We start from the raw sequence: 25,342 nt of genomic DNA on the forward strand, positions 1-25,342 counted from the left end.
GGCTTTGAAAAATGATAAGAAACCATGAAGGGAAAAGAAGATGCAAGGGAGGTCGCAGGTGTCTCCCTCATACATCTGGCCAGATCTAAAAGAGCAGAAAATGAACTAAAGCCTGCAACCTGAACTTTCAGGGAGGCCACTGCCAGACTTCTGGCTAAACCCTCCTGAAGGAAAATCAGAACTCCCTAACTGGGAGTCTGCTCAGGCTCCACCTAACTCCCCTCCACCCCCCCCCGGTAAGAAAAACTTACCAGGCTTTGGCAGAAGAAGCAAAGTAGAGGGTATTTCAAGCACAAGAGAGTCGAGATAACTACCTCCAAATAACCGCTCACCATCAAGGCTGAGCGCTCAAGAGCCATGCTGTAAGACCAAAACGTCGAGGGTTCTCCAAGGACACCAGTTCCTGACAGATAAATTAAGGGAACCGGAGCCTCTCGTCCCGCTAAAGACATATGAGAACTGCATACCGCAGGCGGAGAGACCAAGGCAGAGCCACTACCAGGTCGGAATGCTTCACTTGTCCAGCAGATGGCCTGACCTATCAGAGGCCACGGGGGACACATCATACAGGAACTCATGAGCAGCCAGGGCCAAACCAATACATCTGACCCTAGCTTCTACGATGTTTGACTGAAAAGGTGCACAGCTTTCAAGATCTCTGCCAAAGCCAACAAGATCCTCCAGGGCAAATCCTGGCTCTTTTAAGAGCAGACAAAACGGCTCCTGTGAGAAACCAAGCTTCCAAAACCAGGAAATGTTGGCTGAGGAAGACTGCCTGAACAGTGGCGACTCTGGTCCCATGGGCTGCCGAGAAAGGCCAAAGAAGCGCTTCCTCCCAGTGGCATGCCGCCAATCTATCGAGAGAGCACTAGAGCTCCCTCATGATGTACAGACGCCACCACCAGTCTTTCTGAAGGGACTGGAAATCGAGTAGCACCAGCTGAATTTCCGAAGCACCAGACAAAAGGTCCACCAATGTTGCAGACCAGGTGTCCACTACCCCTGAATCGAGTGGACCCCACAATGAGCCCGCAACCCAACAGGCTGGCATTTGTGCTAAGAGTTAGCCACTCATAAATCCAAAGAAGCCAGCCCTAGCCGAGAGCCACCCTGAAGCCACAAGCTGAAATTGCTGCTATCTGGCTCCATCTAGGAGAGCAGCTGTGAAAGGTAGAAAAATTCAGTGGAGATCATCAAGAAAAGAGGAACTCCTGTCAAGGGCGCATGGGCACTCTGGCCCAGGGGATCGCCCCCAAGGAGGTTGCCCAAGCCCCAGAACCTCCAGATAAACCAAGCCAAGAGAACCGGACAATCCAAGAGAATTCACAAAGGTTCTCTCTACTCACCCTGAGAAGAAATGCACAACTCAAGCCTGGAGATGAAGGGAAGCCCTAGAAAATCAAGAGACTGGGAGGATGCCCTGCGTCTCTTCCTGAACTTGCCCACACCTGCAGCAGAGACACTACCATCTCCACCATGTCTTTGCATACCCAATGAGATGGAGCCCGGAGCACCTGTGGTCCCAGGAAGAGTGGAATGACCCCTGCTGGAGGAAAGCCAACTTATCTACAATTACTGGGATGAAAGGAGTGAGGCCAAGTGGCAGAGCTGTGAACTGGAAATGCTGATGCAGAACATGGAGATCAAAATATGGAGGAAAACCTCCAGGAGATCTAAGGACACTAGAAATTCCTCTGGAAGACAGCAGCTAGTACAGTGAACTCCATTGACCACTCGGAAAAAGGGAATTCGGAAGAAGTGGGTAACCAACCGTAGAACCAGAATATGTCTTCAAGTCACAGAGCCCGTCTGGCACGAGGAAGAATAAAGAGCATTTGCCTAAATCCTCATTCGGGTACTGGAACAGGTTTAAGCATCCCAAAGACCAAAGGCCTGCTACAGAATATCACAGACCCTGAATTCTGTTGCCAATGACTTGCCGAAGGCCAGAAACCAAGCTGGAGGCAGGAAATGTAAGATTAACAACTGACCAATGAAAGACGAATCCACACTGATAAAACAGTAGAAGACAGTCTGAGAGCAAGGAAACCATGCCCGCTCCAGGCAACTTCAGTGCTTTTTATTTTTGGTTTTTTTGTGCATGTGGCATAGCCACTACACAGGAACCTGAGGACGCCTGGAATCAAAACTGTGGTAACAGAGGTATAGCTCTATGAATGTCTCTAGGAGGAAACCTGAATATCCCCGATGACACCTGTGGGAGGAACAAAGTGAATTATGATTGCGTCCCTACAGCCAGCCATACTGGATTACAGGGAGCAACATAGGATGGCAAGCAACCCACCTAAGAGGTCACCCCAACCTATACCAACAAAAATTTGGCCCTTGAAAGAATGGCTGCTGAAGGAGAACCTCGAGGCTTCGTCCGCATCCAAAGACAGGGACAAAGATACCAGCACTCGACTCTGCACCAGCAGAACATGTACCAAGACTCGAAAGAGATCATAAAAACACACCTGGCACTGTACCCACACCAACCCGCACCAGCGGAGAACAAGCATGCACCACCACAGAGGACACATTGCGCAGGCCAGAATGACAGGCATGTGCCAGATATGAAGTGGTCACCACCACTCGGCTACCTGAGGAAGCTAGAAAAGAATAGTTTGCATCAGAACAGCCTCCTGCAATTCTGAGATACATGAATTTTCACTCCCCAGCACTAGGGAAACCCTACGCCACAGCAGAATTCACCTCAGGCTGTTCAGACCTGCCAAAGAGCAGGACTCGGGAGATAAAGCGGATACATAGCTGTAGCAGATCAGAAAATGCTGTCCGGGGATCGCATTGTCCTGAAACCTGTCCCAGGATCTGTGGACAGAATGGAAAAGGCACAGGAGAACGTACCAGGACTGAAGCCTGGAAAGTAAAAAACCTAAATGGAGATCTTACAGAACACTAGCTGTAAAGAGGTGGACAGAAGTCCACTGAAAATGCAAAGAAGGATCAGACCCTCCAAAATGGATGCTCCGGGAGGCCGAGGAGATCAGTCTCTACAAAGCAGCAGCCGGATCCAAATTAAATATAGTGAAAGGAGAGGAGACAGAAGAAACAGAAAATTGGCATGGCAACTACTGCAATTGAAATCTTGCATGGTCAGACAAGAGAGCTCCCAAAAGGAAATTCGTCACAGACACCATAGACCAAAAAAAACCCCCGACGCACCCACTAGCCATTTAGAGGAGCCGAATAAAATCTGGTGAAAATGCCCATTCCGCAACCATGGCAGGGTACTGTTGAGATACATGCTATGCGCCAAGAGTCCCCAGACTCAGAACACAGGCGAACTGCACCAGACTCCAGAATGGCCCCTGGGTGAGATATTCTTCGGAAGGAACAGACCAAGGCCATGAGGACCCAGAAGAGGAGATGTCTGAAGCTCCCGCCCCCCTCCCTTGGCGTGCTATGGCATGCGTTTCAAATTTGCTGATCCAGCACCCACCCAGCACAATGTCCAAATACAATAGATTAGGAACTTTAAACTGAAGGACAGGGGAAAGCCGACAGTCGACAACCGGTCGATGGCACGGACAACAGGATGCCCCGACGTAGGAACAAAGGACCACTACTCATACACAAGAGAGGTCGACCTCACAGCCAACAAAGGAGAACAAGCAGGAAAGGACAACTCAGACACAGGAGGGGATGACCACACAGCAAACATGGGAGATAACACAGGAGCAGTAAAGGATACCGTAAATGAAACTGTAAGGACAGCCAAGAGTAGAAGGTCCAAAAAGGTAACACGAAGGGAACTTAGATGTATGTATACAAATGCTAGAAGTCTAGGAAACAAAATGGGAGAACTAGAGACGATAGCAAGACATGAGAACATGGATATCATTGGCATAACAGAAACATGGTGGAATGAAGAAAACAAATGGGACACAGTACTACAGGGATACAAACTATATAGAAGAGATCGAGAAGGGCAGAAAGGTGGAGGTATTGCCCTATATGTTAAGGAAGAAATAGATTCTGTTGGAATGAGTACAACAGACAGGAAAGAGAAGCTGGAGTCCCTCTGGATCAAAATTCCTGGTCGCAATGGCGCAGATATAAAAATTGGCCTTTACTATCGTCCCCCAGGACAGGCGGAAGTCACTGACTCAGAAATGATGGAGGAAATCAAACAAGTATGCAAGACAGGCAATGTAGTTATATTGGGAGACTTCAATTTCCCAGGAATAGACTGGAAACTAGGAGCCTCCAACTGCGGCAAGGAGGCCAAGTTCCTGGAGGTGCTAGGGGATTGCTTCCTGGAGCAAATGGTAAAAGAGCCGACAAGAGGCGACGCCACCTTGGACTTGGTCCTAAATGGTCTCACTGGACCGATAACAGAAGTAGAAGTCATGGTTCCACTGGGAACGAGTGATCACAATGTAATCAACTTTAAACTTGACATCGGGAAAGGGAAACATGTCAAAACCTTAACCACCACCTTAAACTTTAAAAAGGGTAAATACGATTGCATGAGAGCCATGGTAACAAAACGACTCGAGAAGATGGTGGACAAACTTGAAACAGTAGATCAGGCATGGTGCCTATTGAAAAATACTATTGCAGAAGCACAAGATCTCTACATTCCGAGGATTTCCAAAGATCGGAGAACTAAAGGCAAAAGAGAACCGGCATGGCTTACCATACAGGTGAAGGAAGCCATAAAGGTAAAGAAGGACTCTTTCAAAAAATGGAAATGCACGAAGACAACCGAAGCCTGGAACAAACATAAAGATGAACAGAAGAAATGTCACAAGGCGGTGAGGGAAGCAAAACAGGACTATGAGGAAAAAATAGCCCGGGAGGCCAATAACTTCAAGCCCTTCTTTAGATACGTGAAAGGGAAAAAACCTGCAAAAGAGGCAGTGGGACCCCTGGACGACAAGGGAAGAAAAGGGTACATCAAGGAAGATAAACAAATCGCAGACAAACTAAATTCCTTCTTTGCGTCCGTTTTTACGAAGGAGGACACCTCAACAATACCTGAAGCGGAGAAAGTGTTTGCAGGAGAAATAGAAGACAGCCTCACCACAGTTGAAGTGGACTTAGCCCAGATATACTATCAGATCGACAAACTTAAAAGTGACAAATCACCTGGACCGGATGAAATTCACCCGAGAGTCTTGAAGGAATTGAAGATTGAAATTGGAGAGTTATTGCAAAAACTTGCAAACCTGTCAATCAGAACTGGTCAGATACCAGACGACTGGAGGAAAGCGAACGTCACGCCAATTTTCAAAAAAGGATCGAGAGGAGAACCGGGCAACTATAGACCTGTGAGTCTTACGTCTGTCCCCGGCAAGATGATTGAATCACTGATCAAGGATAGCATAGTTCAGCACTTGGACACACACGACTTGATGAAACCCAGTCAACATGGATTCAGGAAAGGGAAATCGTGTCTGACGAATTTACTCCAATTCTTTGAGACCGTGAACGAGCAAATTGATAGTGGAAAGCCGGTGGACATAATATACTTGGACTTCCAGAAAGCATTTGACAAAGTTCCACACGAAAGACTTCTCAGGAAGCTACAAAGCCATGGCATAGAGGGAGATATACAAAGATGGATAGGCAAATGGCTGGAAAACCGAAAGCAGAGAGTGGGCATAAATGGGAAGTTCTCCGACTGGGAGAGAGTGACTAGTGGTGTGCCCCAGGGCTCGGTACTTGGGCCGATCCTTTTTAATATTTATATCAATGACCTGGAAAACGGAACATCCAGTGAGATCATCAAGTTTGCAGACGACACAAAACTCTGCCGGGCAATCAGATCGCAGGAGGACAGTGAGGAACTCCAGAGCGATTTGTGTCGGTTACAAAAATGGGCGGAGAAATGGCAGATGAAGTTCAACGTGGAGAAATGCAAGGTAATGCATTTAGGCAGTAAAAATAAGGAATACGAGTACAGAATGTCAGGTGCAACTCTGGGGAAAAGTGAACAAGAAAGAGATCTGGGTGTACTGATAGATAGGACCCTGAAGCCGTCGGCACAATGCGTGGCAGCGGCAAATAAGGCAAATAGAATGTTGGGCATGATAAAGAAAGGAATCTCGAGTAGATCGGAGAAAGTTATAATGCCGCTTTATAGGGCAATGGTCAGACCCCACTTGGAATACTGCGTCCAACATTGGTCTCCCTACCTAAAGAAGGATATAAAACTGCTGGAGAGGGTGCAGAGACGAGCAACTAAACTAGTGAAGGGTATGGAGAAACTGGAATATGAGGATCGACTTAAAACACTGGGATTGTTCTCCCTTGAGAAAAGGAGACTGCGTGGGGATATGATCGAGACCTTCAAAATACTGAAAGGAATTGACAAAATAGAGCAGAGAAGATTATTTACAATGTCCAATTTGACACGGACAAGAGGACATGAAATGAAGCTAAGGGGGGGCAAGTTCAGGACTAATGTCAGGAAGTTCTGCTTCACACAGAGAGTGGTTGACATCTGGAATACTCTCCCAGGGGAGATTATTGCGGAATCGACAGTCCTAGGTTTCAAAAGCAAACTAGATGCATATCTCCTTGAGATAGGCATATAAAGATATGGTTGGCTATAAAATAAGCCAGGTGAATACCTAGCAGGGCCTCCGCGTGTGCGGATCGCCGGACTTGATGGACCGAAGGTCTGATCCGGAGATGGCGCTTCTTATGTTCTTATGTTCTTATTAATCCATCCCAATCCATTTTGAGTCAAATCGAGGGGATTTTGAGACAGAATTTAAAGTTAGAAAAAAGATCGATTTTAAAATCGAAGATGGCCGCCATCACGAATTCATACCAAAAACGGCAAAAACAACAAACATCCGAAAATAGTGATTTGGGGTCTGGGGATACCTGAACCCTACCCATAGAAACTGTGAAAATGGGTTTTAAACCATTTTCCAAGCCACCCCCGAAGTTCCCATATGAAACAATGCAGTTACTCACAGACTCCGATGCCTTCTGCCTGTCAGCGTTTTTCAGCAGCTGAGTGGAGAAACAAGGACTTTTCTGCCTCAGAACAGCACCAAATGCCCAGGAATGGAGATCTTTGGACTCCAGCTGGCCAGAGACCGATCCCAACCTCTGCCCGCAAGGATCCTCTGCCACGTGGCCAGGGGCAGGAATGCAGCCTGCGCCCTGAAGCCCGGGTGGGTTTCTGTCCAGACACACTCAGCCTGCGCTAGAAACCTGTGACTGTGGTGTCACCGGACAGCAAACTCCACAGGAGACACCTCCGGGTACTTCCAGAAGGTAGCACACAGCAGTCTGACTTCACAGATCCACCTGAGTTTCTCTGTGAAGCTTCAGTCCAGTCCCACAGTGAAGTTTAAGCAAATTTTAATTAAAAAAAAATAAGAAGTAGAGCAACAGCAAAAGATTTCTGCCCAGACTGCTTGCAGGAATTGAAAATGATTTTACCACTAGGGTGAGTGCACCATGTGTTCTGAAAAATAGTGAATTCATGCAATACCCAGATGCGGGTTGGTATTGAACACCTAGCATATGGAATCCAGAAGTAATGTAACAGAAAAGCACTGTGACCTTCTTCCTAGCTCAGGGCAAGCTTCAAATTAAGGGAATCTACTCCTTCTCCCACCCAAATGTCAGAGGTAAAGAGGGAGAACCCAGATCCTCCCCCAACCCCAAAAGCCTTTGTCCTGATCTTCTCCTCTCTGCATCCCTATCACCTTGGAGTTGCACTGCACATTCTTACCAACAGCAACTGCAGAAACATCATTCAAAGTGGGAGCCTGTTAAGTCTTATGTGACGACAGTCCTGCTCCCTCCTCCTAGGCAAGCTTCCTATTACTATAAAAATCCTATAAAGAGTATGGAGCCATAGGGCCTGTAAGAACACAAGGACTTACAGTCCTGCACTAAATATTCCTTCTGCAGTTCCTATTGCTGAAGAAAAAGCAAGGTTCCCTTGTGGAAGCCCTGAATAATGCAGTAGAAGATGCATTTCAGCATCTATGAAAAATCTGGCCCCACAAGCAATTTATGTCTAAATCCAGTCTTTGAAACCTAATTGGTTTTCCTTCCAAAGCAATTGCCAAACAAGGGGGTCCAACGCCTCTGTCAAACTTCTGCCTTCATACTAGCCCATACCTGATCTGGGTGTAATAATGCTACTGCCACTGTTGCTAATACTCTGGGCTTTAGGTTCTGGCTCAGACCGCTGATCTGTGGAGGTGGAGGGACCAGGGCTGCTCTCCATGACAACATCTGAAACTGAAAATATATTAAGACTTACATAAGGAACAGGAGCTCACACATACACAACTAAAGTCAGAAGCACTAAGGCTTTACATTGACAGAAATAAGTCCTGCTTATATTTAATATAGTACAGCTGGCCAGGCTTGATAGGTTGAGTGGCATTCCAACCCAGAGGAGTTCTAATATAACAGAGATGTCATGGTCTATTACCTAGTGTTGTCAATGCCATGCTCTTGTTGAGGGATGGTTCCTCCAGTCATATTCTGCTCAGTAACTATGAACCTAGAGGACAGCTAAGGTGACTTAAAGAGCTGGTGCAATAAGAGAAGGAAATATCGAGTACCTTCCATGTCTGTTTCCATTTCCTCCCCTTCCTGAGCTGTGTTGGGCCGCTGGATCTTGGGCTTTATGACAAAAGGACACTCCTTCCTACACAGGTCCACCTCATGCTGACAGAAGATAAAGTCAAAGTTGTTTTCAGCACAGAATATTTACAAGATGCTTTGTGGTGATATATCACTTCAAGAAAAACCTTCCCTGCTATACAACCAACTTATCCCCAAGCTAGCAGCTGTTTTGTAAAATACAGCACATTTAAAAGCAAGCTCAGTGTTCATTCTATAACATGTGACTAAGGTCCTTACCTCCAACCGGTAGATGAAGATGGAAAGGCCACTATGTGACTGGAAGGCTGCCATGTCCAAGTTAGTGATAAGGTCAACCACACGCACTGCACGGGTCACAAATGTGATCTGATCCTGCTCATCTCCAAGGAATTTAATCACCTGAAAGGGGGGAGAGGATTTTCCAATCAAATGCCACAGTTCCTTCAATGTCACATTTGCTTTTCCCAAAAGCAGCACACCTAAAATCAACTCCAACTATATAGCCCACCTTTACCAATAATTCATAATAGGGCAAAAAAAGCACTATGCCCACGTACCTTCAGCAGAGCTTCCATCATGCCACATGACACAAGTGCCTCCCCTCCAGCATCATAACTAGCCAGGTGATACAGGAATGAGAAGAGGGCTGTAGCAAACTGGTGTGGGTATGGATCCATGGTCGGATCTGAAAGCAAAATAAATCTCTATTAGAAGTCTAGGATCTGCAGCAAAGGCAGAACAAACCCCTCCTCACAACCATTCTTGGTAGAAATAGCACTCACCAATCATGGCCTGTATACAGTTACGAACAAGGACGGGAAGGAATCCATGGTAAGAAGCTGTGCCAGTACAGTCAATGATGCTGCTGAGTTTTGGTGTGCGCTCGAGGTGAACGATGGAAGTCAGTGTCCTCAAAGAGGCAGCTTTAATGTCCTACCAAGGGACAAAACAGGAATGTGGTGCACTGTAATGTATTCAAACTTCACACTATTGCTGGTGCTGTCGAGTGTACAGACATATACAGATATAACAAGAAAGGCAGACTAGTCTCTGCAGTGCATGTATATTAGTTATTCCAGCACTAGTCATAAGACTATAGCAGAGAGTAAGACTAAACACAAGGAAGCACAGTTACTTACCATAACAGGTGTTATCCAGGGACAGCAGGCAGATATTCTCACGAATGGGTGACATCACCGACAGAACCCCGGTACAGACCACTTTAAAAGTGCATCGCAACTAAGTTTTAGAAAGTTTGCGATAGTCCGAACTGCGCAGGTGCGAATGCCTTCCCGCCCGATATAGGGTGCGCGGTCCCTCAGTTAAGATAAGCCAGCTAAGAAGCCAACCAGGGGAGGTAGGTGGGTTGTGAGAATATCTGACTGCTGTCCCTGGATAACAACTGTTACGGTAAGTAACTGTGCTTTATCTCAGGACAAGCTGGCAGCATTTTCTCTTGTATGGGTGACCTCCAAGCTAATAGAAATGGGATGGTGGGAGTGTTGGCTTTTAGGAAAATTAATTTTGTAACGTAGATTGGCCAAAGTGCCCATCCCATATGGAAAAATACTCCAGACAGTAGTGAGAAATGAAGGTATGAACTGAGGACCAGGTGGCAGCTTTACAAATTTCCTCAATGGAGTAGATCTGAGGAAAGCCGCAGAAGCTGCCATAGCTCTAATTTTATGGGCTGTGACATGACTCTCCAGTGCCAGTTCAGTCTGAGCATAACAGAACAAGATGCAGGCAGCCAGCCAGTTGGAAATCTCTTTGAAACAGGATGCCCCAACTTGTTTGGGTCAAAAGAGACTAAAAATTGGGGATATGTTCGATATGGCTTTGTCCGATCAATGTAATAGGCCAAAGCCCGTTTACATTCCAAAGTATGCAAGACGGTTTCTCCAGTATGAGAATGAGACTTAGGAAAAAACACTGATAGAATAATGGACTGATTGATATGAAATTCAGTGACAACTTTTGGAAGAAACTTTGGATGTGTACGTAGAACCACCTTGTCTTGATGAAAAACTGTGAAGAGTGGATCTGCTACTAATTCTTGTAACTCACTGACCCTCCTGGCAGAAGTGAGAGCAATAAGGAAGACAACTTTCCAGGTAAGAAACTTAAGATGAGTTGTAGCCATTGGTTCAAATGGTGGCTTCATCAAACTGGAAAGGACCACATTAAGGTCCCAGACGACAGGTGGAGGCTTGAGAGGTGGTTTCACATTGAAAAGTCCTTTCATGAATCTGGAGATCAAAGGATGAGCAGTGAGAGGCTTACCCTCAACTGGCATGTGAAAAGCTGTAATAGCGCTGAGATGGACTCTGATAAATGTATATTTGAGGCCACAATCAGACATATGAAGCAGATAATCCAACACCAAATCACTGATAATGAAGATGGATCATGATGATGAAGAAGACACCAGGCAGCGAACCGAGTCTACTTTTCTTGACAACATTGCTGAGTGGCTGACTTCCTGAATGTATCAAGAATTTGATGAACAGGCTGAGAAAGAGTTTCAAATTTATTTAAGATTTCATATACCGCCCAATCAGCCTTCTAGGCAGTGTACAATGTCATAAAAACATATTGACTAAAAAACATATTTAAGATAACAGAACATCCTTAAAAACAATAATAGTTATTAAAAACATTTAAAAACAGACAGGAACAAAAGGGAAAAGGGCTAGAACTACAATGATCAAGTAGAATTAAAAACATATAGGGAAGAAAATAAAAGGAAGGGTGGCAAAAAATTAAAATAAAACTATATATCCCTGAAAAGGACATTTAGGTCTCGAAAGCGTTGAGGAAAAGAAATGTTTTTAGCTTCGTCTTAAAATAATTAAGAATTATTTCTTCCTGTAAGAGGGCTGGAATATTATTCCAAAGAGATGGAGCGCTGACAGAGAAAATAGTAGACATCATTATATTTATATACTTCAGAGACGGAATAGATAGAAGATTTTTGGCAGACGATCTTAGAGTCATAGAAGGACTATAGGGGATAAGAAGATTATTAATAAATTTGTGCTGGCTATTTTGTCTAGTTTTAAAAGTTAGTAAAAGAATCTTGTGATCCTATGTTCTACTGACAACCAATGAGCTTTATAAAGGGGGGGGGGGGGTGACATGGTAAGTGTAAGTGAGATGGATTCAGCCCAAGAGAAACCAAGCTGTCAGGTGTAGCGATTGCAGGTTGGGATGTAGAAGTGATTCCTGATTCTGAGTAAGCAGAGTAGGAAATATTGGAAGAGGTATGGGCTCCCTGGAGCTGAGTTGAAGTAGAAAGGAAAACAAATGTTGCCTGGGCTACCGTGGAGCAATGAGAATCATAGTGGCTGCTTCTTGTTTGAGTCTGAACAGAGTTCACAACATGAGCGGAATTGGAGGGAATGCATATAGAAAAAGGGCCCGTCCAATCTAGGAGAAATGCATCCGCTTCTAGACAGAGGGAAGAGTAAAGTCTGGAGCAAAACTGGGGAAGCTGGTGATTGTGAGGAGCCGCAAACAAGTCCACTTGAGGAGTGCCCCACTGAGAAAAGATGGATAGGAGAGCTGCAGAGTTGAAAGTCCATTTGTGAGGCTGAAAAACTCTGCTGAGGTTATCTGCTAGAGAATTCTTCTCTCCTTGAATGTAGACAGCCCAAGTCCAGATTTTCTGGGCTTCCTGACACAAGAGAAAGCCCGTGCCTCCTTGCTTGTTTATGTAGTACATTGATACTTGATTGTCCGTGCGAAGGAAGAGGACTTGAGGGCAGAGGAGATGATGAAAAGCCTTCAGGGCATAAAACATTGTTCTGAGTTCCAGGAAATTGCTGTGAAATTTCTGCTCACTGGTGGTCCAAAGACCCTAAGTCTAAAGAGCATCCATATGAGACCCCCAGGCATGTGTCCATCGTGATGACCTGATGATGAGGGGGCAAGTAAAAAAGGAGACCTTTGGAGAGATTGGAAGAGGTTATCCACCATTGAAGCGATTGCAGAAGTGATGATGTCACAGATATATGTTGTGAGAGACGATCCGTCGCTTGAGACCACTGAGAAGCAAGGGTCCACAGAGGAGGAGTGCAAAGATGCAGCCTTGCTAATGGTGTTACATGGACAGTGGAGGCCATGTGGCCTAGAAGAACCATCATATGCCTGGAAGAGATGGATTGAAGAGGAAAAAGTTGCTGACAGAGACGGATGAGAGTCTGAAGGCGATATGGAGGAAGAAATGAGAGTGGTGTCTAGGATTGCCCCAATGAACTGCAGACATTGAGTTGGAATGAGATGTGATTTGGGGAAGATGACTTCGAATCCTAGAACCTGGAGAAAAGAAATGGTCTGAGATGTTGCTTGGACCACTTCCTAAGATGAGACAGCCTTGATCAACCAGTCGTCCAGATAAGGAAATACTTGAAGGCCGTGTGATCAGAGAGATGCGGCTACCACAATGAGACACTTTGTGAAGACTCTGGGAGAAGATGCCAGGCCAAAGGGAAGTACCTTGTACTGATAATGACAGCGATTGATTTGGAAACGAAGATACTTTCTGGAAGCCGGATAAATTGGGATATGTGTGTAGGCTTCCTTGAGATCTAGGGAGCATTGTCAGTTGTTCTGATTGAGGAAAGGATAAAATCAGGGCGAGGGATAGCATCGTGAATTTCTCCTTGACTAGAAATTTGTTTAGAGCTCCGAGATCCAGGATTAGTCTCAGTCCTCCGGTCTTCTAGGGGACTAAGAAGTAATGGGAGTAGAATCCCTGATCCTGCTGATTGAGGGGAACTTCCTTGATAGCATGCAGCAGAAGAAATGAGGATTGTGCAGGGTCCAAAGCAGACTCTCTTGGTGGATGGTCTGGTGGTAGGGTTTGAAAACTGAGAGAGTAACCCTGACAAATGATGCTGAGGACCCAGAGGTCTGATGTAATGAGCTCCCAATGACCTATGACAAATTGAAGATGTCCAACGATGGGTTGAGGTAAGTCTGTAAAATGGTGACTGACTATGCTCCGAAGAAACACGTCAAAAAGGCTGCTTTTTTTGTTGTTGTTGACATGCTTGCTGCTGTTGTGGCCGCGGTCTCCTGGGTTGAGAGGAAGCTGGGATCATAGGCTTTGCAGTAAATCATCTCTGATAGGAGGATTGTCTGAAAGGTAGAGGTTTCTTCTTAGGTTTTATGAGTATCCCACCTAGTTTCATGGGCTGATATTTTTGGGTAGTCGTGTCCAAAGATGCCCCAAAAAGCTTGTCCCCTAAGCAAGGAGCATTAGCCAACCGATCCTGATGGTTGACATCAAGCTCTAAAATTCTCAGCCAGGCTAGACGCCGCATGGCCACTGACATGGCCTCAGCGCGTGAGGAGAGCTCAAAGGTATCATAAACAGAGCGGACCAGGTACTTATGAAGTTGAAGTAAGTCAGAAATGAAATGCTGAAGAGCAGGTAGTTTTCTGTCAGGGAAATATTTATGAAATTTAGCAACTTAGTTGACTAAGTGCTTAAAATGAAAAGCATAGTTTCCAGACTGGTTGGCTAACATAGTGTTCTGGAACAGTCATTTGCCAAACTTGTCCATGGTTTTCCCTTCTCTGCCAGGAGGTACTGCGGCATAGATGCTAGCCCCTTCAGATTTCTTCAGGGTTGACTCCACCAGTAGTGATTCATGTGGAAGCTGGGATCTGTCAAACCCTGGAATGGGAACAACCCTATAAAGTGAATCGAGCTTACGAGGAGCCACTGGGATGGTTTAAAGGAGTTTCTAAAATTTTATAAAAAGTCTCCCTTAAGATGTTGTGAAGAGGCAGCTTAAGAAACTCCTTGGGTGGCTGATCATAATCTAAGGCATCTAAGAACTGCTTAGATCTCTTGAAGTCAGCTTCCAGTGTAATAGAGAGTGCCTCAGCCATTTCCTTTAAAAATCTGGAAAAAGATGACTTGTCAGATTTCTGAATAGGCTCTTGAGAAGATGGAAAATGAAAAACCTCATCTGAAGAGACCTCATCATCAGATACAAGAGGTTCTTGATCAGAATCACCCCATAGATCTGAATCTCAGGTTGGAGTAAGTCGGTGCTGGGCACTGGGTGTCGAGGGCTCGAGATGTTTCATTTTTGTTAACGCCTTGCATGATCTGACTGACAACCTCTCGGAAGATGTCTGAGAAGATCGGTGCCGAATCGTTCCCGATACCGGTTCCTTAACCAGAGGAGGCGGTACCAATGGAGACTCTTGAAAAGATGGTACAGTTGTCGAGGGCTCAGACCTGACACTGGCACTGAAAGAGCCGCTGTCGCCATAACGGGAAGGAGAAGTTAACTGCTCCCATAATTCCTCGTGCAGCAATTCTTTAATCTGCTCCTTAATGGAATGCACCAGTACCGCTGGCTTTTTCGCCAGTACCTTCGGTGTGGATCTGCGTTCCGGCGATGAGGAGGCCGATGTTGAGGCACTCACCGAAATCGGAGCTGAGCGTTTTTTGGGTCTCCTCAAGGTCGACAGGACTTGGCTCACTGCCAGTTTGACCTGAGGCCCATATGGGGTGGGGGAAGGCTTCTTAGCTGGCTTACCCACTGTGAGTTGCGACACCAGAGCCAAAGTTGGAGGATTCACTCTCGGTGTCATCTTGGTCGGTGCTGTCTTGGGCAGCGCGGATGGCATCAAAGATGAACTTGCGGCAATGAACAGTTGTCTTTGCTGAAGAAGCCAGTTTTTGAGGGTACGCTTCTGAAGGGACGAGCAACAGTCAGCACACTGCTCGTGTCCCAGACACTGCAAGTACCAACGGTGAGGGTCGGTTAACGAAATGGCAATTTTTGAAACCCATCGACAGGCAGGACATGGATGGGAAGACAGTCATTGACAAATCAAACTCTACAGCTAGAAGGGTCCATAAGGCCCAAAAAGAGCCAGAGCCCGCAACGGAACAATAAAAAGGAAAACAAACTGTTTTTTGGTTGTTTTTTTTAATTTTTGGAAGAAAAAAACAAAGAGAAATTAGGTTCTTACCTGCTAATTTATTTTCTTTTAGCTTCTCCAGACTGGTAGAGGTTAATCTTACAAGTGGTATATATCTCATCATGATCAGCAGGTGGAGACTGAAACAAGACTGTTGAATAGTACATAAGAGATTCCTTCCCCTATTCCTATCAGTCTGCCGAATAGCTAAGCAGAACTAAGAAATGGAAACAGAAGTAAACAATACTCCGAACAGGAGTAATACCTAACACACCCAAATGCTGTTGGAAAATGCAGAGGGGAGATACCAGAAAGAAAATATCCCCACAGCTCACCAGCTAAGCCAGCCGAGCCACAGCCACTGTTCATCAATTCTCCCTGGCCCTAGAAAAATACTAGAACCTGCAGCAAAAAACAAAAACTGCCCATGCAACAACAACAACAACACAACAATAGACAGGGTGGGGACCTCTACTGGTCTAGAGAAGTTAAAAGAAAGTAAATTAGCAGGTAAGAATCTAATTTCTCCTTCTTTAGCACTCTCCAGACCGGTAGAGGTTAATCTTACATGTGGGATATACCAAAGCAATCCCCATCATAGGTGGGACTCCCGAAGGGCTGACACCAGTACACACTCACCGAACACCGCATCACAACGCACCTGAACGTCTACCCGGTAGTGTCCAACAAATGAATGCAAGGAAGACCAAAACGCAGCCTTACAAATGTCCACTGGAGGCACAAGCGAAGACTCAACCCAAAAAGCTACCTGACCCCTAGTGGAATGAGCTTTCAGAAATTCTGGAACAGGCTTCTTCTTCAGAAGATAAGCGGAAGCAATAGTCTCCTTGATCCAGCGCGTAATAGTAGCCTTAGAAGTGCCATCCCCCTGACAAGGACCCGGTAAAAGGACAAAGAGATGATCTGATTTCCGGTTCTCCTGGGTCCAATTTGCACAACAGCCTCTTCTCAGATGATCCCTCCTGATTACCTAACACTGGGAGGACCACAGCCTGATTGACATGAAAAGGAGAAACTACCTTTGGCAGAAAGGAAGAATAGGCCTCAAGTTAACCCGCTCCCTAGAAAACTCCAAGAAGGGAGCCCTACAAGAGAAAGCCTGTAGCTCAGAAACACATCTAGCTGAAGTAATGGCCATCAAGAAGACCGCTTTAAGAGCAAGGTCGTTCAAAGAGCAGTCACCCAACGGTTCGAAAAGGTCGCACTAGCACTGACAGAACCAGATTCAGATCCCAAGAAGGAACAGAGAGTCGTATGGGAGCCGAAGAGAGAGGAGAGAAGGGAAGCAGGAAGCAGAGGAGACAGGCAGCGTTGGTGCCGGGCACCGAAGCAAGCAGGAGGAGGAAGACAGTAGGCTCGGGGTAGCGGCGAGAGTTCGCTCCGCCCCCCCCAAGCGTCACAGGCAGCGCCGGACTCCCCCTTGAAAAGGGGAGGAGCCAGCGCGGCACACGCGGTGCCGAAGAGAGAGGAGAGAAGGGAAGCAGGAAGCAGAGGAGACAGGCAGCGTTGGTGCCGGGCACCGAAGCAAGCAGGAGGAGGAAGACAGTAGGCTCGGGGTAGCGGCGAGAGTTCGCTCCGCCCCCCCCAAGCGTCACAGGCAGCGCCGGACTCCCCCTTGAAAAGGGGAAGGCGTGCGGCGAAGGCGTGCGGTAAAGGCGCTCGCCTTAGCGAGAGCGCCTTTGCGAAGGGCCTTGCAAGGGACGAGCGCTACTCTCAAGAACACCAGAGGAGAACAGACCGGTAAGGAACCGACAACCACAGAAGGTAAGGAAGAGACAGACACAAAAGAAACCAACCCGCACATACAATCAAGGTGAGGTAGAGCAGAGACAGCACACACGAGAGAGACAACAAGGCAAGCAACACAAGGAAGCAGCAGGCAAGGGACACAAGCACACAAAGGCACAGGCACTGTAACACAAACAGACTCACTCAAATAGGAAGCTTGCAGTCAGGAAGTCAGAAGGTAAGGGGGAGGTAGGATCAGTAGGAAAAAGAGCAGCAGTAGGTCACAACAAATCACTCAGACAACCCACGAGTGAAGCACGAAATGGAAGCCCAAGGAAGTCAGAAGATGAGCTTTCCTGTCTTCTGCATCGACTGCAATATGTATGACTACCTCCCTTCGGGGATCCAGGCATACATTTGCGATCGATGCATGGAGATGGATAGCTTGAAATGTCAGGTAAGACTATTGGAGGGAACAGTGATGGAACTCGAAGACAGAATCCGAGCACAAGGGAAGATTCTAGTGGAGTACAGCCCAAACGACGAGGTCAAGGATCTAGAAACGTTCATAGAGGAAGCCCATCAGCACCACGTAGAGTTCCCAGGGCTGGAAAACTGTACTCAGGAAACACATGTGAGGAGAGAAGACATCCATGCAAACACAGAAGAAAACGAAGACGAGATAGGAGACAACCGCACAACAGGAGGAATAGTGAGAGCACAGGAAGATGTCCCCCCACCCAAAGAACAGGAAACAATTTCAAGAGTATCATTGGAGGAAGATGACTGGCCCTACTCCAAGGACGTGGACCTACGCCCCCCAAGGAACTCCCGAATAAAGAAGATGGGGATCATCGTAGGCGACTCCATTATACGACACGTGGACAGCCACACCGCAGGAGGAAGAGAGGACAGAGTCGTCACCTGTCTGCCTGGAGCAAGAGTAAAGGATGTGACCAGCAGGATCTCCAGGATCATAGATGGCGCACGGGGAGTGGACACCGCTGTGCTTATCCACGTGGGAACAAATGATGTGAGCGGGCGGAAGTATGACAGGGAAGAGATGAAGGGCCAGCTCCGCTCACTCGGAAGACAATTGAAGATCAGGGAGGTGAAGGTGGCCTTCTCTGAAATCCTCCCTGTACCAAGAGCAGATGGAAAGAGACAAGGGGAATTGCAAGTGATCAACGCCTGGATGAGACGATGGTGCGAAGACGAAGGCTTCGACTTCGTGCGCAACTGGACGGCGTTCTGGGGAAAAAGCAAGTACTACAGAAGGGATGGACTACACCTCAACAAGGAAGGAGCAAGAGTTTTGGCAGGCAACATGAAGAAAGCAATAGAGAAGGCTTTAAACTGAAGGACAGGGGAAAGCCGACAGTCGACAACCGGTCGATGGCACGGACAACAGGATGCCCCGACGTAGGAACAAAGGACCACTACTCATACACAAGAGAGGTCGACCTCACAGCCAACAAAGGAGAACAAGCAGGAAAGGACAACTCAGACACAGGAGGGGATGACCACACAGCAAACATGGGAGATAACACAGGAGCAGTAAAGGATACCGTAAATGAAACTGTAAGGACAGCCAAGAGTAGAAGGTCCAAAAAGGTAACACGAAGGGAACTTAGATGTATGTATACAAATGCTAGAAGTCTAGGAAACAAAATGGGAGAACTAGAGACGATAGCAAGACATGAGAACATGGATATCATTGGCATAACAGAAACATGGTGGAATGAAGAAAACAAATGGGACACAGTACTACAGGGATACAAACTATATAGAAGAGATCGAGAAGGGCAGAAAGGTGGAGGTATTGCCCTATATGTTAAGGAAGAAATAGATTCTGTTGGAATGAGTACAACAGACAGGAAAGAGAAGCTGGAGTCCCTCTGGATCAAAATTCCTGGTCGCAATGGCGCAGATATAAAAATTGGCCTTTACTATCGTCCCCCAGGACAGGCGGAAGTCACTGACTCAGAAATGATGGAGGAAATCAAACAAGTATGCAAGACAGGCAATGTAGTTATATTGGGAGACTTCAATTTCCCAGGAATAGACTGGAAACTAGGAGCCTCCAACTGCGGCAAGGAGGCCAAGTTCCTGGAGGTGCTAGGGGATTGCTTCCTGGAGCAAATGGTAAAAGAGCCGACAAGAGGCGACGCCACCTTGGACTTGGTCCTAAATGGTCTCACTGGACCGATAACAGAAGTAGAAGTCATGGTTCCACTGGGAACGAGTGATCACAATGTAATCAACTTTAAACTTGACATCGGGAAAGGGAAACATGTCAAAACCTTAACCACCACCTTAAACTTTAAAAAGGGTAAATACGATTGCATGAGAGCCATGGTAACAAAACGACTCGAGAAGATGGTGGACAAACTTGAAACAGTAGATCAGGCATGGTGCCTATTGAAAAATACTATTGCAGAAGCACAAGATCTCTACATTCCGAGGATTTCCAAAGATCGGAGAACTAAAGGCAAAAGAGAACCGGCATGGCTTACCATACAGGTGAAGGAAGCCATAAAGGTAAAGAAGGACTCTTTCAAAAAATGGAAATGCACGAAGACAACCGAAGCCTGGAACAAACATAAAGATGAACAGAAGAAATGTCACAAGGCGGTGAGGGAAGCAAAACAGGACTATGAGGAAAAAATAGCCCGGGAGGCCAAAAACTTCAAGCCCTTCTTTAGATACGTGAAAGGGAAAAAACCTGCAAAAGAGGCAGTGGGACCCCTGGACGACAAGGGAAGAAAAGGGTACATCAAGGAAGATAAACAAATCGCAGACAAACTAAATTCCTTCTTTGCGTCCGTTTTTACGAAGGAGGACACCTCAACAATACCTGAAGCGGAGAAAGTGTTTGCAGGAGAAATAGAAGACAGCCTCACCACAGTTGAAGTGGACTTAGCCCAGATATACTATCAGATCGACAAACTTAAAAGTGACAAATCACCTGGACCGGATGAAATTCACCCGAGAGTCTTGAAGGAATTGAAGATTGAAATTGGAGAGTTATTGCAAAAACTTGCAAACCTGTCAATCAGAACTGGTCAGATACCAGACGACTGGAGGAAAGCGAACGTCACGCCAATTTTCAAAAAAGGATCGAGAGGAGAACCGGGCAACTATAGACCTGTGAGTCTTACGTCTGTCCCCGGCAAGATGATTGAATCACTGATCAAGGATAGCATAGTTCAGCACTTGGACACACACGACTTGATGAAACCCAGTCAACATGGATTCAGGAAAGGGAAATCGTGTCTGACGAATTTACTCCAATTCTTTGAGACCGTGAACGAGCAAATTGATAGTGGAAAGCCGGTGGACATAATATACTTGGACTTCCAGAAAGCATTTGACAAAGTTCCACACGAAAGACTTCTCAGGAAGCTACAAAGCCATGGCATAGAGGGAGATATACAAAGATGGATAGGCAAATGGCTGGAAAACCGAAAGCAGAGAGTGGGCATAAATGGGAAGTTCTCCGACTGGGAGAGAGTGACTAGTGGTGTGCCCCAGGGCTCGGTACTTGGGCCGATCCTTTTTAATATTTATATCAATGACCTGGAAAACGGAACATCCAGTGAGATCATCAAGTTTGCAGACGACACAAAACTCTGCCGGGCAATCAGATCGCAGGAGGACAGTGAGGAACTCCAGAGCGATTTGTGTCGGTTAGAAAAATGGGCGGAGAAATGGCAGATGAAGTTCAACGTGGAGAAATGCAAGGTAATGCATTTAGGCAGTAAAAATAAGGAATACGAGTACAGAATGTCAGGTGCAACTCTGGGGAAAAGTGAACAAGAAAGAGATCTGGGTGTACTGATAGATAGGACCCTGAAGCCGTCGGCACAATGCGTGGCAGCGGCAAATAAGGCAAATAGAATGTTGGGCATGATAAAGAAAGGAATCTCGAGTAGATCGGAGAAAGTTATAATGCCGCTTTATAGGGCAATGGTCAGACCCCACTTGGAATACTGCGTCCAACATTGGTCTCCCTACCTAAAGAAGGATATAAAACTGCTGGAGAGGGTGCAGAGACGAGCAACTAAACTAGTGAAGGGTATGGAGAAACTGGAATATGAGGATCGACTTAAAACACTGGGATTGTTCTCCCTTGAGAAAAGGAGACTGCGTGGGGATATGATCGAGACCTTCAAAATACTGAAAGGAATTGACAAAATAGAGCAGAGAAGATTATTTACAATGTCCAATTTGACACGGACAAGAGGACATGAAATGAAGCTAAGGGGGGGCAAGTTCAGGACTAATGTCAGGAAGTTCTGCTTCACACAGAGAGTGGTTGACATCTGGAATACTCTCCCAGGGGAGATTATTGCGGAATCGACAGTCCTAGGTTTCAAAAGCAAACTAGATGCATATCTCCTTGAGATAGGCATATAAAGATATGGTTGGCTATAAAATAAGCCAGGTGAATACCTAGCAGGGCCTCCGCGTGTGCGGATCGCCGGACTTGATGGACCGAAGGTCTGATCCGGAGATGGCGCTTCTTATGTTCTTATGTTATGTTCTTATGTCCTGAAGGTGGGACAATGCCCAGACCATAAGTAGAGCCGCCTCCTGCATTACCTGAGTGCTCCTGGGGCCTCCCTGACGATTGATTTAAGCCACCGCCGTGGCATTGTCCGACAGAATTCTGACTGACTTGCCCGACAAGGAGCGGAAGGCTAACGGTGTCAGACGGACGGCTCTGGTCTCCAACACATTGATCCACAAGAACGACTCCTCTGTGGACCAGGTGCCCTGAGCTGAGTAACCTAGACACTGAGCCCCCCAACCAAGGAGACTGGCATCCGTGAGATTCAGACTCATCCCCTGAACAAAATGAGAGGTCTGGAGCCACAACGAAGATTGCAGCGCCAAGCATCGCACAGGAACAGGGAAATCCAAACTTTGGTTCTGGGTAAACCACCTCTGGAGCAGAGCAAACTGAAGAGGATGCATGTGGGCCCACGCCCACCTCACTACATCTAGGGAAGATGCCATCAACCCCAAGACTTGGAGGAAATCCTGCACCCGAGGACACCGGGACACCATAATGAGGCAAATCTGAGATTGCAATTTGCTTATCCAGGCCTCTGGAAGGAAGACCTTCCCATAGGAGGTGTCGAACCAAACCCCAAGGTACTCAAGACGCTGAGATGGGACGAACTGACTCTTGGAAAGTTGATCACCCAGCCCAGCGACTGGAGAAACTCCACCACCCGAGCCTTAACCCGGGTGCTCTCCTGCAACAACTTCGCCTGAAGCAACCAGTCGTCCAGGTAGGGATGCACCAGAATGCCCTCAGACCACAAGGCTGCCGCGATGACCACCATAACCTTGGTGAATGTCTGGGGAGCCGTGGCCAGACCAAAGGGAAGCGCACAGTACTGATAGTGCTGACCCAAGATCACAAAGCGAAGGAAGCGTTGATGAAAGGCCCGAATGGGAACATGCAAGTAGACCTCCGTCAGATCGAGAGAAGTCAGGAACTCCCCTGACTGAACCACTAGAATGACAGACCGCACTGTTTCTATGCAAAAAGAGGGAATTCTGAGAGCCCTGTTGACCCCTTTTAAATCTAGGATGGGCGGAAAGGTCCCCTCCTTCTTGGGCACCACAAAGTAAATGGAGTACCTGCCGGTGCTGCACTCCTGAGGGGCACTGAACAACTGCTTTGAGATCTAGCAAGCGCTGAAGGGTCTGGCAAAAGGCCTGCGTCTTCCATGCCGATTGACACGGAGGCTAGAAAATGATCTGGCAGAGAGCGGGTAAACTCCAGAGCATAACTGTACCACACCACTTCCAGGACCCACTGATTGGGCGTGATCTCAGCCCACTTGGGGAAAAAATTGCGCAGCCAGGCACCCACCGGAACCAAAGGGGGCACCGGCAATGAGTCATTGTGCAGGATGGGCAGCAGGGGAACCAGCAGAGGGATTCCCAGCCCCTCCCCCCCCCCGACAGGCCGCCCAAAAGGACTGCATGCGCTGATAAAACCAACCCTGGGAAACCCCCGAAGCCTGGAAAGTAGCAGCCCCAAGCCTAGGGCGATACTTGCAGAACTCCTCGACGCCCACAGGCAATGCCACCCCGAGACGCCAGGCGGGCACAGTCCTCAGGCAGGCGGGGCACCTTAGAATCCGTCAGAGTCTGAACCAATTTATTTAAGTCCTCTCCAAACAAAAAGACCCCCGAAAGGGAAAATTGGTAAGCTTAGTTTTGGACACAGCATCCGCCGACCAAGCGCAAAGCCATAAGGTACATCACGCAGCGACTCCAAAAGCCATATACTTAGCCGTCATCCGGACCAAGTCAGAGAGCATCCGAGAGGAACGAGGAAGCCATCTCAATCTTTGCCACCTTCTGATCCACTATGGACCAGTCATCAGAGTCACGATCTAGGACACGCTCAGCCCACCAAAACACAGCGAGAGCCACCAGCCCCCCACAAATAGCTGCCTGGACCCCCAAGGCAGAGTCATAAAAATTCTGCTTAAGAATGGTCTCCAGCTTACACTCCTCAGAGTCCCGCAAGGCAGAATTGCCTTCAACAGGCATGGTACGCCGCATAGAAATCGCTGAGACCAACGCATCCATCACTGGCAACTGTAAAGTAGCCCTATCCCCCTCTGGGATGGGATGCAAATGAGCCATGGCTTGCCCTAACCGAAATGGCGACTCCGGCGTATTCCACTGCGCCAGTACAATATCCCGAATATCCTGATGCATAGGAAAAGAGCAGGAAACAGTATGGATCCCCCTAAGAGCGTCCCCCCACACGCAGGGTCTCCGGTGGCTCTCTTCCAAAGCGCAGTACCGATGAGACCTGCTGAATCAGGTCTGGTAGCTCATCCCTCTGACAAAGGCACACCACGGACGCCTTGTCACCAGAAGGCGGGAAACCCAATGCCCCGCCGCCAGCAACCGGCCCCTCGGGAGGATCCTGGAATTCCTAAAAAGGGTTCAGGTCCTCATCCAGGCCAACAAGCTCCTCCAACCACCAATCCACAACCCAAGCCACCCACAGGCGCTTGGACGAGGAAGGAAGAAGAGGGGACGCCAAAGGAGAAGAGGGAAGCAAAGCAACAGGGGGTGGGGTGGGGTGGGGAGGGAACCCCCCCCCCCCGAAAACCGCAGGCGCACATGGGACCCCCAACTGTCTGAAAATAGCCTCTACACAAAGAAAAAATTAAATCAGGGGGAAAAACCTCCAGGGGTCCCATGGGACTCCCTGCCACAGCAAGGGATCTAGCTGAAACCTGCCACTGTTTTTCCAATACAGGAAGAAGGTCACCCAAGGTTGCATACAAAATGGAGGGGACTGTGTGAAAATGGCGAAGTTCCCGTCAAAAATAACCCCTCCAAGGCCTGAAGCAGCTGGGAAGTCTGAACTAACCCAGCCGCTAAAACAGGTAAGCCGGCATCAGCTGTTAACAAAAATCAGCTGAGAGGCAATCCCTCCGGGGGCAGTGAGGTAAGACTGGGCTTCCCCACTGCTCCCTGCCAACTCACGAGGCACTAAGGCAGGGGAGCCCTGGACACCTGCAGCCGCTGCCGATGGAGCTCCACAACCGCACCGGCCCGAACAACTGTTTTCAGGCCGGTCGCGAGTGCCTCACGTCTGTACCAAATTGTGCACATCTCCCCCTGAGAAGTGCTCAATTGCTCCATATGCGACCTAGCTAGAATAAAAGTGCCAGTTAGTAAAAAAAATATAGTTATTTACAGCATAGTTAAAGGAACAGCAACCCTTCAGAACGACACTACCTCAGGATTTTATTTTTTACAGAACAGACTCCACAGGCTCTCAAAGCAATATGCTTGAATTAGGGGGCAAGGCTTACTGCTGAGGCTCCTCTAAAAAAATGGGGGGAGGGGGAGGGACCCAGCATGAGACCCGCCAGGTTTGACACCCCTGAGGTTGGACAGACCTCCAAACAGGGCCCACCCAAGCTCAATCCGGCCAAAAACGAGGACTAGAAACCCTAAACAAATTCCAACAGCCCTACCA

General features: G+C 47.4%; 1 protein-coding gene across 7 annotated transcripts in view; it reads right to left on the minus strand.

Moving 5' to 3' along the window:
- The window catches only part of HUWE1 (HECT, UBA and WWE domain containing E3 ubiquitin protein ligase 1), a 779,197-nt gene that overhangs the window by 660,839 nt on the left and 93,016 nt on the right, over positions 1 to 25,342 (minus strand). For all 7 annotated transcript variants that reach the window (XM_033921870.1, XM_033921880.1, XM_033921834.1 and 4 more), the window contains 5 exons: positions 9,396 to 9,546; positions 9,171 to 9,298; positions 8,872 to 9,012; positions 8,571 to 8,676; positions 8,119 to 8,241 (listed from right to left, as the gene is read on the minus strand). In XM_033921870.1, the coding sequence (XP_033777761.1) occupies positions 8,119 to 8,241; positions 8,571 to 8,676; positions 8,872 to 9,012; positions 9,171 to 9,298; positions 9,396 to 9,546 (649 nt within the window). The remainder of the gene's footprint in view (positions 1 to 8,118; positions 8,242 to 8,570; positions 8,677 to 8,871; positions 9,013 to 9,170; positions 9,299 to 9,395; positions 9,547 to 25,342) is intronic.

The sequence above is a fragment of the Geotrypetes seraphini genome, chromosome 1, assembly GCF_902459505.1.
Source record: "Geotrypetes seraphini chromosome 1, aGeoSer1.1, whole genome shotgun sequence".
Classification (NCBI taxonomy): domain Eukaryota; kingdom Metazoa; phylum Chordata; class Amphibia; order Gymnophiona; family Dermophiidae; genus Geotrypetes; species Geotrypetes seraphini.